General features: G+C 35.9%; 1 protein-coding gene across 2 annotated transcripts in view; it reads left to right on the top strand.

The window, feature by feature from the left end:
* PAFAH1B1 (platelet activating factor acetylhydrolase 1b regulatory subunit 1) overlaps positions 1 to 14,501 on the top strand; it is a 62,086-nt gene that overhangs the window by 22,041 nt on the left and 25,544 nt on the right. For both annotated transcript variants that reach the window (XM_069603124.1, XM_069603125.1), the window contains one exon: positions 7,559 to 7,779. In XM_069603124.1, the coding sequence (XP_069459225.1) occupies positions 7,748 to 7,779 (32 nt within the window). In that variant the 5' untranslated portion in view covers positions 7,559 to 7,747. The remainder of the gene's footprint in view (positions 1 to 7,558; positions 7,780 to 14,501) is intronic.

Genomic DNA, 14,501 nt, shown 5'->3' on the forward strand with positions numbered 1-14,501 from the left:
TATCACACAGAAAACTGATTTGAGATAAAAAGCAGTAGGAAGGGATATACATACAGTCAAATCTAACTGGGTCAGAATTCCACTTGGAACCCTCAGGTGTTCAAAATGGCTTCATGCCTTAAGTCAAAGAAGAGAAAGATTTTAGTCAACAAAGAAGCGATCTTTGATCATCGGTCAACAGGTGATCACTGTGGGGACAAAGATTATATCTTGCATGTATTTGGTGGGTGTGTTATAAGAATGAGAAGGCATCCTGATTAATGTCCGTAAAGGGAAAGTCAAGAATGATGAGGTAGACAGGCCAAGAAAAAAAACAAGGATAGGAAGAAGAGCTGAAAAGTCCGCAGTAATGAGATGTTGCTTATAAGTTGCAGTGGCAGTGGAGAGAGTGACAATGAAACAGAGGATAGGCGAGTTCTCAGTTATCTGTTTTGCACCTCAGTAGCCTTTTTTTGATGCTGAGCCTCCAATACTTTGGCCACCTGATGCGAACAGCCAACTCATTGGAAAAGACCCTGATGCTGTGAAAGATTGAGGGCAGAAGGAGAAGGGGGCAACAGAGGATGAGATGGTTGGATGGATGGCATCATCAACTCAATGGACCTAAGTTTGAGCAAATTCTGGGAGATCGTGAAAGACAGGGAAGCCTGGTATGCGACAGTCCATGGGGTTGCAAAGATTCGGACATGCTGAGTGACTGAACAACAAGCCTTTTGTTCAGGACGTTTCTCTTGTCTATTTTAAGTAGGACTCAGTTTTTTATATTTGATAATCCTTAAGGGCATTGATTTCCCTGGTGAGGATCCAGGGAGTAGAATTTAAGCAGTATGAGGGGTGAAGAGTATTCATTCCTGTAGAGTTTAGTGATAGGCTAAGGCTATAATATTAATGTCTGCTACATTATTATAACAGAACCAAGGGCTTGGGGGCATATTATTAGGGTTCTCCAGCCAGACACCCAGTAGGATTTATGTATATATCGAAAAGAAAAAGTGACTACAGTCAATCTCTGGGAGAGGGAGAGAACGGAGGGAGAGATTTTAAGGAATTGGCTTATGTGGTTGTGAAGGTTGGCAAGTCCAAAATGTAACTGGCTGGTGACCCAGGGAAGAGTTGATGTTGCAACTCCCAAGTCCAGAGGCAGTCTGCTGGCCTTGCACAGCTTTCTTTTCAGGCCTTCAACAGATTGGATGAGGCCCAGCCACACTGTGGAGGGTAATCTGCTCTACTCAGAGTCTACTGTTTTAAATGTTGATTTCCCTGGTGGTCCACTGGCTAAGGGTCTGCGCTCCCAATGCAGGGGGCCAGGTTTGATCTTTGGTCAGGGAACTGGATCCCATAGGCTGCAGCTAAGAGTTTTTAAAAGAGAGAAAGAAAAAAAATACTATTTCTACTTTCTTCATTATAATTTAAAGCAGTGGAGCATCTATTTGCAACACTTGCCTTTAATACTAAGAGTTACTAGACTTGATATTGGTATGAGTAATTCTCAGTAGAAAAGGTGGTATCTTAATCATTGGCCCAAAGCTAATTGAAAAAATGCAAAATATTTTGAATATAAATTTTGGATGAGTGACTTACATCTTGCAAAATGAGATATAGTAGACAGCTGTAGCTAATAGCGAAGTGAGGAAATGGTGCAGCTATTGGAAGAATTTTGCTTTTACAGAAGATGAACTGTGCCTTCACTTAGTCCATCCCTCACTGATGACCCAACCTGGTCCTTTTTTGCTTTAGTTTTTGTTATTGCTTGCCAGCAGCAGGTCCCGGTGAATCGTGGGCCTTCAAGCTGAAAGAGAATGGGAACAGATGGACACTAAAGCCTAGGTATTTGATGAAGAACTTTCAGTGATCTAGTGTTTTCAAATTGTGGGGGTGGGGAAAATCTAACTTCTTAATATTAATTAATCACGTGGCACAGGATACTGCAGGGACCATTAATGTTTTAATTACTTTTGACATCTTTGTTTTATTAGAAAACAACCTCAAAACTCTAGAAGCTTATCTCTGTAAGTGGAGAAGTGAGGAAATCACAAAAATTGATGAAAGGAAATGAAGTTGCTCTTGAGGGTACTTTGTTGTCTGATGCAGTCTTACAGAATTAAACTGTAAATTTAAAAATTTAAATTTGACTGGGGTGTTTTTCAGAATAGGCAATGCATTAATTTCATAGGTAAGTATACTTTTTTTATTATTTGACTGCATTGCAGTATAGCATTAATGATATAGTTTAAAACTGTTTTTACATATAATAATAGTCAAAGTCAAATATTGAGAACTTAGAGAAACCAGTAACCTCATGTTTCGTGCCATGATACCAAGCATTACTTGGTGAAGTGAGGAAGAATTCGCTGGCACACCCAATATGTCCACCACTATTTAAATGGATGAGTGATGGTCCTCCTTTTTTACTTCTGTTCAGTGAGGACGGTGCAAGTCAGAACATATATGTGTATATTCTGTTGGGTTTATTATACAGAAATCAGGATGATTTTGATGGTGCACACAATTTGGGGATGGTGAGGGGAGGAGAAGACAGAACAAGTGAAAAAAAATTTTTATCCAAGGAGCCAGGACCTTGTTTTGGGAGATGACCAGTTTTCGTTTCTCATGAAGCACATAGTTTATTGGCAAACAGGAGATTTTTATTTAACTCTAGTAAGGTAGTATGGAAAGGTACTCAGTAACCCTTGACAATAGCTTCTGCCTTTCCTCGTTGCTATATCTGGATTGTATTATTTGTATTAGGGCTAGGAGCTGTAACCTGCTGTTCAAGGAAGGTAGATAATCTGCATTGTTGAGTGACAGTTTCATGAGACCAGGAGCCATTGGCAGTCCATTAGTGTAAAAGTCTTAGGTGAGTTTCTTAAAGTCTTCTACATCTAATGTTAATGATAAGTAAACCTGCCAGTTGGCATTCTTTATGTCAGTACACCTCTACTGCTAACATGTAATTGCCTCTTTATGTTTCCCTCATGTACATCCTTTATATTCTATATTGTTTTCCCCTCTTTCATAAACTCCTAGTTAGCAAGAAACAGTGTACAAAATAGATTATTGATATTTTATAAAAGTTTTGAGAAGTGTGAAACCTATGTTATTAACACACTGAAACAAAATGAGAGGAACTTAAATTAGTAATTCACTGACTAAGATTATTTTTTAATACTCTGTTTATTTCCTGTTTTCTATTTTTACTTTTCCCCTTTCTCTTTCTGTGGTGAGGTACTTACCTAAGCCATAATAAACGATGTTGTCTAGGAGAGTTGCTTTGGTGTGGCAGGAAACTGTATGTTGTATTAGAATGTAGAGTGCTTAAGAATTCTGCATTCCAAAAAACATACTGAAGAAGCCTCTGTTTCTAGCGCTCAGGCAACACAGATCTGATCTCTGAGAATGTCTGGATATTGACATGCATGCTAATGGATAAACCAAACTCTTCTTTGAAATATGTTTGTGATACATGCAAGTAGCTTAGAGGGGATTGTTGGAGTACTGCCAAAATATATTTCAAAAATGAGAAGTCTTTTCGCTCATTATGTTGACTTTGGAAGGATTTGTGAACCCCCCTTAAAATGCATGTATGTATTAATATTTTATCTTCATATGTGCTTTTTTGAGGGAAGAGGTCTTGCCTCTTCATCACCTTGTCAAACGAATTTAGTGACTCCCCAAAAGACTTAGGACTCCTCCCCAGGTGGTATGAAAATACTGCCTAGTTAATTTGTACTGTTGGTTATAAATATAGATTGATAATAAATTGTTGTAATGAAAACATTATTAACCTATAGTAGTAAATAATAACATATAATTAGCAAATCGAGACGTTTCAAATTTAATCATCCTACTCTCTGACATACCACCTTTCAAGCGGTCTCCTGGGAAATAGAAAACGCTGCTTTCTTGATCCCTCTACTCTGTTTGCCTTTTCAGTTTTCACTTTCTGCACAATGGCACTGAGGCTCTTTGATCCATTGTTTCCAATCTCCTCATTATGCATTCATCACACATACCCTGTAAACCTTCAACCCAATCCTAGATCTCTAAATGTGTGACTTTTCTGTTTCTGTAGCCAGACAACTGCCAAAGAAAAGTCACATGTTTGTAAGATTGTCACCACCAAAAGTTCGTGGTCTCCAATCTTAAAAATGTCCGTCCTGTACTTCCTGTTGTATTTTTTTTGTCCTCTTTCTTCATAGCAGCTATTTCAAGGCTCTTAATGCCTTCTTCCTTACTCCCCCTACCCAGCAAGTGACCTCATTTCCTATTTTCCTGAAATAAAAAGATTTCACGTTTTTCTCCATAATAACAGTAGAAGAGGTAAGTCATTTTTGTATCTAGATCTCTCATTCCGTTTTCTTCCTCCTCCTCCCATTGAGTATTTCTCTATTCTGATTTTTGTTTAAATATGGAAAACTTTAGACCCATAAACAAAAGTAGAGAAAATTAACCATTCATGTACTCATTACCCAGCTTCAACAGTTATCAACTCAAAGCTAATATTTTTTCATATATATCCCTCCATCCACTCTTCCAAAATTTTTTAAAGCAAATCCTAGACATCATTCTACTGATAAAATTTTCATTGTATATTTTCAAATGACTTAAAAATAATCAGTACTGTTATCCCTTGAAACACTCACAGTTATTCTTTAATATCATTAGACATTCAGTCAGTGTTCACATATCCCCAAATGTTTAATTGGTTTGTTTCACAAAAATTATTTATACTTAAAAAAAAATTAGATCTAAGTAAGGTCAGTGTATTCCAGTGGTTATATCAATTATCTCGTTTAATCTATAGGTTTCCCTTTCCAGCTCTCTCTCTCTGTCTCTCAGTTTCCTTTGAATTTATTTGAAGAAATTGGGTCATTTATTTTATAGGGTTTTTCACAATCTGGATTTTACTGGTTATATCTCTGTGGAGTTTTTCACATATTCTTCGGCCCTTTATGCTTCTTGGTAATTGATAGTTGGAGCCAGAAACTTGAACAGATTCAGATTTGATTTTGTGACAATACCTTATAGGTGTGTGGTGTTATTCTGTCAGGGGATACATCATGTCTGGTTGTTTGTTTGTCTTTGGTTAATGAGGTGGTGAAAATGGTGATACTAAAATAATTCATTCCTTTATTTCTCCTGTGTCTTTTTTTCCTTCCACCATTAACATTTAAGCATCTTGCTAAGTTGAGAAAAACAACAATCCATAAAAACTGCTTTTCAATACTTCCATCTGTTTCTAAGATATTTATGGTAACCATCTTCATCTTGGTGCACTCATCAGCCCATTTGATTATGGGTGTTGCAATGCTGAACCATGCTCTTATACCGTTTTACTGAAATTATTCTCATCAGGGTTATCAGTGAACTCTATAATGAATGAAACAGACCCATTTCATACCTTATTTTGCTTGACAGTTGGATAACTTTGGGTACTGTTGATTGTCTCTCCTTAAAATATTCCCATATTGACTTGTGACATATTCCCTCTCCTTTTTACTTCTGTTTCTTTAATTGCTTCCTCAGCCTCTGTTGTAGACTCTTTAAGTGTTAGTGTTGCTCTGCCTGGCTCTAGTCTAATTATACCATCTCTGAGCAGGTAAGTAACAAACTTTTTTTTCCCGCTTAGGTTGGTTCTTTTTAGAGCTGACATATCTAAAGATGGAATGAGTCACACTTCTTCATCTCTTCACGTGTAGTTCTACTTAGTTCAGCTTGTTTCTAATCTAGAAGGTTTTTGAGTTGACCCCTTGGCTGACCTTCTGCTCTCGCCCTACGGGTTCTCTTTACAGCTCCTGTTCTAGTGTAGGTCTCCCTTTTCATTGCTGCAAATATCTTACCTGGTTTCTTCCTTTCCCGTCTTTATGGTCCTTTCTTCACTATAGAAATGAGAGTGATTTTTCTTTTAAAAAAAGGAGGGGCTCCCCATTATTCCTAGGATAAATTGTTAAGACCAGAGCTTGTTTTCTGGCCTAGCCTGTCCTTATTATCTCTTCAGCTTTATGTTGAATCATCATCATCTGCTCTTTGGAAATCCTTGTCACACATTTCACACAGTTTTAACTGCTTGGCTGACTCTTCCAGAAGACTGTAACTTCTTCAGTGTAAAGACCAAGAAGTCTTTTCTTTGCCCTCATTAAACATGATGTCTGGTTCATTGTGTTTAGTGTATGTTGAATGGATAAATTTGTGCAGTACACTATTATATTCAATGATTTCTTTATATCTTAGTTTTATCCTGATTAGGTCATGCTAATGTTCTATGACTATAGTAATTCTTGTACATTAATTTGCTTTTTTTGTCTAGAGGTAGTCTCTCCATAGTTAAACTGAACCTTGTAATGTACATAATATTGTGGAGTTTTTTCATTTTTGTTGCTTCTTTTTCACTCTGATTTATATGATTAATGCTCTGTCAGTGGGTTACTATTGTCCCAGTAATAGAAATCTGTAGACAGTTCACATAGTCACCAACATAAGATAATCCTATTGAACCTTCTTGTTAGAGTATATGAGTTCCTAGGTGGTTTGGCTTGGTGTGACAATTAAGACTTAGAAAAGTGAGGCTAAAATTTTAAGTGTTCAAACCTGTGTTGTTCAAGTGTCAACTATATTTTCCAATTACAGTGCAAATTCTGTCTAGCTTTTTTTTTTTTCAGGATATCACGTACTTTTGTTTTCATATGCTTGTTCTAATGTTTTATCATAGTAAGATTGATAGTAAATAGTTGGTGTGATAATGAGATTCTTCCATGTTAATTTTTTTTCCAGACTTAACGTATTTTTAATTGAAGGAAAATTGTTTTCTCTAGCTATATTTATATAGTGTGATAAGACAAACTGTACTTAAACTTTTACAAAGTAGAGGAGATTTGAAAAATAATTCCTTAAGAAATAATTCTCGATTTTTCTTTTACCTACATTTATTCTCATTGAACCGATCATGTGTTGCAGTTACAAAGGGCTCTGAAATATTAACAAGATTAGAGGATTGGGTTGAGTACAAAGAAGTATGTACTCCATTCAGTTTAAATACATACTTCTTAAGCATTGAACAATGCTAAATTATTTCTTGATTAAATGTATTGGTTAAGAGGGCATTAGATTAGCTAAATAGTTTATTTACATTATAAATAATACCAGCTGTTGTAAGATTACTAGTTGCTAACATTCAATCTTGAATTTATTTATGGTTAGAACCTTTGAGTTGTCGACAGTTTGTGAAATACTTACATTGTTACTTTTTTCAGATAATACTTTTTGTAAATTAGAAAATTTGTTTTTGTCATTAAGGAAAAACTGTTTTCTTCTCTAGAAGTTATATGTTAATATTTGAAATTCAATAAAATTGAATAGTGTTGTTTTGGCTCAGTTAACTGTTAAAGATCATTTAAAATACATAAAATGACTGTTTTGGCATTGATTTTCACAGTAGGTTAAAAAACATCATCTGGTATTCATATTACCATCATAGTAAACCTCACCTTTGAGAGTGTATACAGCAAGTAATAATTTAAATTCTAAGTGAAAGAAATAATCTCTCTCTCTCTCCCCTTAGGTGGAATGAACCTTACTTGTTGAATATCTCCTGGTTACACGTTGGATTCACTTGTGAAAGAATCATTTTCCCCTGCGTGGAAGCCACTTAGTGGCTTATTTAATTACAAATCCAGGGATTGCAAAGCTTTTTGATTTTCCAGAAGAGGGACATACCACTATATCGAATAAGCTTGATATTACAGCCAAAATGGTGCTGTCCCAGAGACAACGAGATGAACTGTAAGTTTCTCTGTTTTGTGTTGTTGTTTTTTAATCCTCTCATAAAAGGCAAAGTAGTAGATTAAAATACAGCTTTGAGAGATGTATTCTAAATTAAAACTGTTATGAGGGTTCAAATATTGGTTTGGGCTATTTGGTCTGACTGTTAGAACTGGGTCTTATTTTGACTTGGTGTTACTTACCCTTTTGACATCATGTGTACTTTTGAAGCAGAAAAAATAAGTAAGTTATTTGGGATAGGTTTTATTCTAAGCTTGTCTTAACTACCTTATGTTCAATAGGAAGGTAGGTGCTTCAAAGCACTTCACATTTTTTTTTTGTCTGGAATCCATGTATTAGAAAAATGAAATCTTTTATGTTGTTGTCACTGCTAATGCCTTTCCTTTTTGTCTTACTATGTTTTTCATCTTTGATCATCCAATGGCTATTGTATATGAACTTTATGAAGTGGCTAATATAGTTAATGCAAGAGCATTAATGAAAACAGCATGAAATTATGTGACTAGTACTATTTTATAGTGTCTTAAAGCATCCCATATTTTATAGCATTCTGTTTTTATAGATGAGGAGCATTGAGGGGACATTTTAACTTCATATTCTAGGTTTCTTAAGGATTTTCCTGTAGGTTTTAAAAAACTTCATTTGGAAATAATTTCAGATTTCTAGAAAAGTTGTAGCATTAGTACAGAGAATACTTATTATACGTTTTATCCAAATTCACCTGTTACTTTTTTTACCATTTGCTCTATCATTTGCACCCTAGCCATGTGTAGTTTTTTAAAAACCATTTGAGAGTAAATTGCATGCATGAAGGACCTTTGCTCCCAGATACTTCATTGTGCAGTTCCTAAGAATAACTATACTCTTCTATAGAACAGCAACTTCAGTAAAATTTAACACTGTCACTTTTTATTAAATGTACTTCAGTTTTACTGCTTGGGCCAGTAATATTCTTTGTAGCATTTTTTCCCCCTCTATGATATACCATGAAGTCCAGGATTGGGTTTATTTAGTTGTCATGTCTCTTTAATCTCATTTAATCTGGAACATTTCCTCAACCTTTCTTTGTCTTTCATGGCATTAATATTTTTGAGTAGTATTTAAAATTTTTTCTTGTTGAATGAGAGATTCTTTAAATTTTGTAGTGCTTTACAATTTTCAGATGTTTCACACATACAATTTCATATACTTCCATGATAACCTCTTTTGCCTCTCCCCACTGATGACCAACCACTGGCTTATTCTCTTTGTGAGTCTGCTTCCGTTTTTTTTGTTTCTTTCATTCACTAGTTTGCTGTATTTTTTCAGATTCCACATATAAGTGATATCATAACAGTATTTGTCTGACTGTGTAGTGCCCTCCAAGTCTGTCCATGTTGCTGCAAATGGCAAGGTTTTCCTTTTGGGGCTGAGTATTATTCCATTGTATATATACCACATCATCTTTACCCATTCATCTGTTGGTGGACAGGTTGCTTCCATACCTTGGCAATTGTCCATAATGTTACTGTGAGCGTTGGAGTGCACATATCTTTTTGAGTTAGTGTTTTTGGAGTGGAATTGCTGGGTCATGTGATAGTTCTATTTTCAGTTTTTTGAGAAACCTCCATACTGTTTTCCTCATTGGCTGTGCCCGTTTACATTCCCATCAACAGTGTTTGAGGGCTCCCTTTTCTCCATAACCTTGCCAGCATTTGTTATTTGTGAGTCTTCCGATTGTTTCTTTGTTTTGGCTGCATCCTGTGGCATGTGGCATCTTAGTTCCCTGACCGGGCGTCGACCCATGCCCCGTGTGTCGGGAGCATGGAGTCTTAACCATGGGACCAACAGGGAAGTCTTTTTTTTTTTCGAAATAGAGTGTTTCTCATTTTGTTTTCTTCCTCATAATTAGAGCCAGTCTATGCATTCTTGGACAGAATGCTACATAAATAATATTGAATTCTTGTCAGAATATCATATCTAGGCGCGTCCCTCAATGATGATGTTAATTTTGACCCCTCAAGTCTCAGTGCCTATTGTCTCCATTATAGAGTTACCGTTATTTCCTCTTCAGCAAATAAATGGGGAGACACTTTAAGATGATGCAGACATTCTTCTTCCTATCGATATTTCTCCCCTAGATTTAACATCCATTGATTATTCTTGCCTGAATGATTCTTTACTACAACGGCTGTAAAGTGATGATTTTCTAACACTACTGCTCATTCTGTATTTATTAGTCAGCACTCAGCATTTTACTGTAATCAGTGCATCTTCTTTTTCTTTCTTTTATGTCTGTGTCTTTTCATTATTGGTATTAATTCATGGGTTCTTAAATTTCCAGTTGTTTATCATTCATTACTATTGTACTGTTTGGGTGCTTGAATTGTCACAGATTTCACATAGGAGCCTCTTCAGTTTGCTCTTTTATGTGCCCCTATCATTTTTTGTAAGCAATTCCTTACTTTCTAGGATAATAGGATGTTCCACGCTTATTGTTTACTTTAACAATTTGTTTACCTCAACAATTTGTTTACCTTAACAAGGATTTGCCTTAACCATAGAGTCAGCCATTGCTCCGAGAAGCCCTGGTTCTTCTTAGTGAAAGTCGTTCAGTTGTGTCCGACTCTTTGCGACCCCATGGACTATACAGTCCATGGAATTCTGCAGGCCAGAATACTGGAGTGGGTAGCCTTTCCCTTCTCCAGGGGATCTTCCCAATCCAGGGATCGAACTCAGGTCTCCCACACTGCAGGCGGATTTTTTACCAGCTGAGTGGTATTTGAGATCAAGATATGGGCATTAAGTGTACTCATTACTAGGGATGTCTTTGCTTTAGGGCCCTTTAAGTAGACAGAACTAGGAAATACATATATGTGTTAACACATATACAGACTCCCTAGCTCATATTTGTGCTAAGGTTTCTCAGTCTTTGCACAGTTGACATTTGGGGCTGGGTAATTCTTTGCTCTGGGGGTTGTCCCGTACATGCTTGGTTGTTTAGCAACATCCCTAGCTTTTGCCCACTATATGCCATAACCAAAAATATTTCCAGACGTTGCTGCTGTCCTCTGGGAGGACTGTAATACTTCTAAAATAGTTTCAGAATTATTACTATGCTCCTACCAGTGAAAACTCTCCTGGAAAGGGTCCAGAGTTTGAATGCAGTTCTTCCCCCATCCGTTCTACTGAAGACAGAGTGTGTAAGGAAATACTGAGTGTGTAAGTTACATAGATTCATTTTGTGTTTTCTCTCCCTCTTCATGTAGTTACATCATTCATTTGAAATACAGTTGGGTACATCTGTTCTGTTAATAGCTTTTCCAGTTTCTTGTGTTTTACATTGCACCTGCTCCTCATCTTTATTATGTATGTTTCCTGTTTCTTGCTTCTTTCACAGTTAAAAGGCAGCATACTGTATGTTCTCTTTTGCATTTTACTTTTTTCACTTAACAGTGTCTCCTGGAACTCACTCATGTCAGTTCATAGAAATCCTCTTCTTTCCCCACCCCTCCAATAGCTGGATAGTACTCCGCTGTTTATACACCAATGTTTGAACCATTCTTCCTTCCATGTTTGAACATATAGGTAGTTTCCACTATTTTGTAATTGCAAAGAATATTGTAATGATTGACCTTGCATATGTACTTTTATCTTATAGAAGGCATATCTGGTTTTTAATCATTCTTGTTTCTGTCTTTTCTTTAGATAGATTTTTGCTTCTAAATAACTTGTGAGAGCTGACTGCAAGTCTTGCTTATCACCCTCATAATCAGGATGAATATTTAAATTATGGCCAAGAATAGAGCTTTTAATTTGTCTAAAAATCAGTTGAGAAGGGAAGAACCTAATTTCAGGTGGCTAAATTTTTACAGAATTTGAGATAACTGACTTAAAAGTGTTCATCAAGCAAAGCAGATTTGTCCCACAGATCTAAATATACATTTAGGATATGGATTTAGTGTCCTCCAGTTTTTAGGAAGGAAATAAAATGAAGGGTTTTGCTTTTTTTCCTGTTTTTGAAAATGATCTGAACACATATTTACTATGATAGCAAGAAATAAGTGTTTATGTGCCTCTTACAAGTAAGATAAATTTTGGCACCTCAGTTGGCCTTTGTAACATTTTAGCATTTCTAAAGGTTGGCAAGCAGTTTAAACTATAAAATTCTTTTAGGCTTTTTTGGAATAGAAATGAAATTAATTTTTTTACAAACTTGAAACATAATTTGTGATTCAACCTAGCAAATGTGTATTGCCTACCTTGTGTGTTCTTACTACTCTGGGGCATATAAACATGAGTAATAATATGAAACCATTTATGTGGATATGACAAGCATCTTTTAGATAAATCAAGGGTGGGAGAAATTAAAATGATCCAATTTTACAACTAGTAACAGAGGTAGTTTTCTGACTTTAAATTCACTATTCATTAAACAAAATTCTGTTACCAAAAGAAATGTATGTCAAAATGTAAACCTAACCCCCCATTTTCTCAGTCCCGGTTTCGAGAAGTGGCCACCATTACCCCTATATAATTTTTTGAAGACATTTTTCATATGTTTACAAAAATTGCATGAACATCTTTTTCCTCCTTAAGATTTATAAGATAGAATTATGCTTTACAAAGTGCTTTTAATATTTTTTGTCACCCTTTCTGTGAGTTTGGAAATTTTTATTATCTGTTGCTAGTTCATCTAATAGCAACTTTTGTACATCTTATACCTCTATTTCTTTATCAAATTTTATGCATTGATTCTCCTCCATGGAAGATGAAGGGAGTCTGTTATTTTTACATTGTCCTGGTTGATGATATTTGTACTGTTTGATCTGATGTTCACTCCCTAATTCTTTGGTGCAACAACTTTCCTATTGTATCTTTTTAACACTTATATTGAAGTATAGTTGATACATAAATAACTATACACATTTAATATGTACAATTTGATGAGTTTGGTCCATTCTTATATTCTTATTTTGATTACTCTTGTTGAGTTGAGTTCAGTTCAGTTCAGTTGCTCAGTTGTGTCTGACTCTTTGCAACCCTGTGAACTGCAGTACGCCAGGCCTCCCTGTTCATCACCAACTCCTGGAGTCCACCCAAACCCATGTCCATCGAGTCGGTGATGCCATCCAACCATCTCATCCTCTGTTGTCCCCTTCTCCTCCTGCCCTCAATCTTTCCCAGCATCAGGGTCTTTTCAAATGAGTCAGCTCTTCACATCAGGTGGCCAAAGTATTGGAGTTTAGGTTCAACATCAGTCCTTCCAATGAATACCCAGGACTGATCTCCTTTAGGATGGACTGGTTGGATCTCCTCGCAGTCCAAGGGACTCTCAAGAGTCTTCTCCAAAACCACAGTTCAAAAGCCTCAATTCTTCTGCACTCAGCTTTCTTTATAGTCCGACTCTCACATCCATACATGACCTTGACTAGAGAGACCTTTGTTGACAAAGTAATGTCTCTGTTTTTCAATATGCTATCTAGGTTGGTCATAACTTTCCTTCCAAGGAGTAAGCGTCTTTTAATTTCATGGCTGCAGTCACCATCTGCAGTGATTTTGGAGCCCAGAAAAATAAAGTCAGCCACCGTTGCCACTGTTTCCCCATCTATTTCCCATGAAGTGATGGGACCGGATGCCATGGTCTTAGTTTTCTGAATGTTGAGCTTTAAGCCAACTTTTTCACTTTCCTCTTTTACTTCCATCAAGAGTTGTTGGGTAGATTTTGTCATTATGTACCTTTTCAAGATGGACCTATAGATGGACCTCTATGGGTCTTTGCATGCCAGAGAATACATTTTTTTGCTCCCAAAATGAATAAGTAAAAAGTGAAGAATTTTTAGATTATACATTTTTCTCACTCAATTATAAGTATTAGGGGGAAAATTGCCATGTTTAAATTGCAAAAAAAAATCTCATATTCCAAAAAAGCAGAAATCATATAGGCCTCATTTGCTGATCATAACACTATAATAATGCAATCTATCCATCTGAGCATTTAAAATATATACTTCTAAGTAACTGGAATAAAGAGAGCAAAATGAACCTTAGGAAGTGAAGAAATCAATAATATGGTACTCACATCAAAAACCCCTAGGATATATAGCCCTCATAGCATACAGAAAATTAGATAGTCTTTAATGAATCTTTAAAAAAAAGAGAAATGAACTTTCAAGAAAAAGGAATTCATAAATAAAAGCAGAAATTAATGAAATAGAAGATGTAGCTTGGTAATTTGACAGGTAAAATGAAAAACTAGCTTTAAAAAGAGACTAAAATGAAAGCGAAAAGACACAAATGAACAATAATGAAAAAGGCAACATAAAATGAAGTCAGGTGATTTTCAAAATTATGAGAATGTTCTCTTAAGTTTGAAAATCTAAATGACCTGAGTGATTCTCTAAGAAAATATATGTGATCATATTTAAGAGAAGTTAGAAAACTTGAATAGAACCTTGACTATAGAGGAAATGGTAAAAACAGGTACAGACCACGTTCAGGTGATTTTCTAGCCTAGACTTCCTGTCAAGTCTTTAAGGACCAGTAACTTCCCAGATTATGAGGTCTCTTCCCAAACATAGGAAGAGGTGGAAAAGTTAGGAATTCATTTTAGTAGGGTGGAGTAACCCTGACAGCAACAGCAGGCAAGAGGAAAATAATAAAGAACACTACATGCTAATTCTTAAATGAACTCAGATATAAAGAAATATAACAACTGAAGCCGGTAGTATATGAAAAAAATT

This window comes from Ovis canadensis, chromosome 11 (assembly GCF_042477335.2).
Source record: "Ovis canadensis isolate MfBH-ARS-UI-01 breed Bighorn chromosome 11, ARS-UI_OviCan_v2, whole genome shotgun sequence".
NCBI lineage: Eukaryota > Metazoa > Chordata > Mammalia > Artiodactyla > Bovidae > Ovis > Ovis canadensis.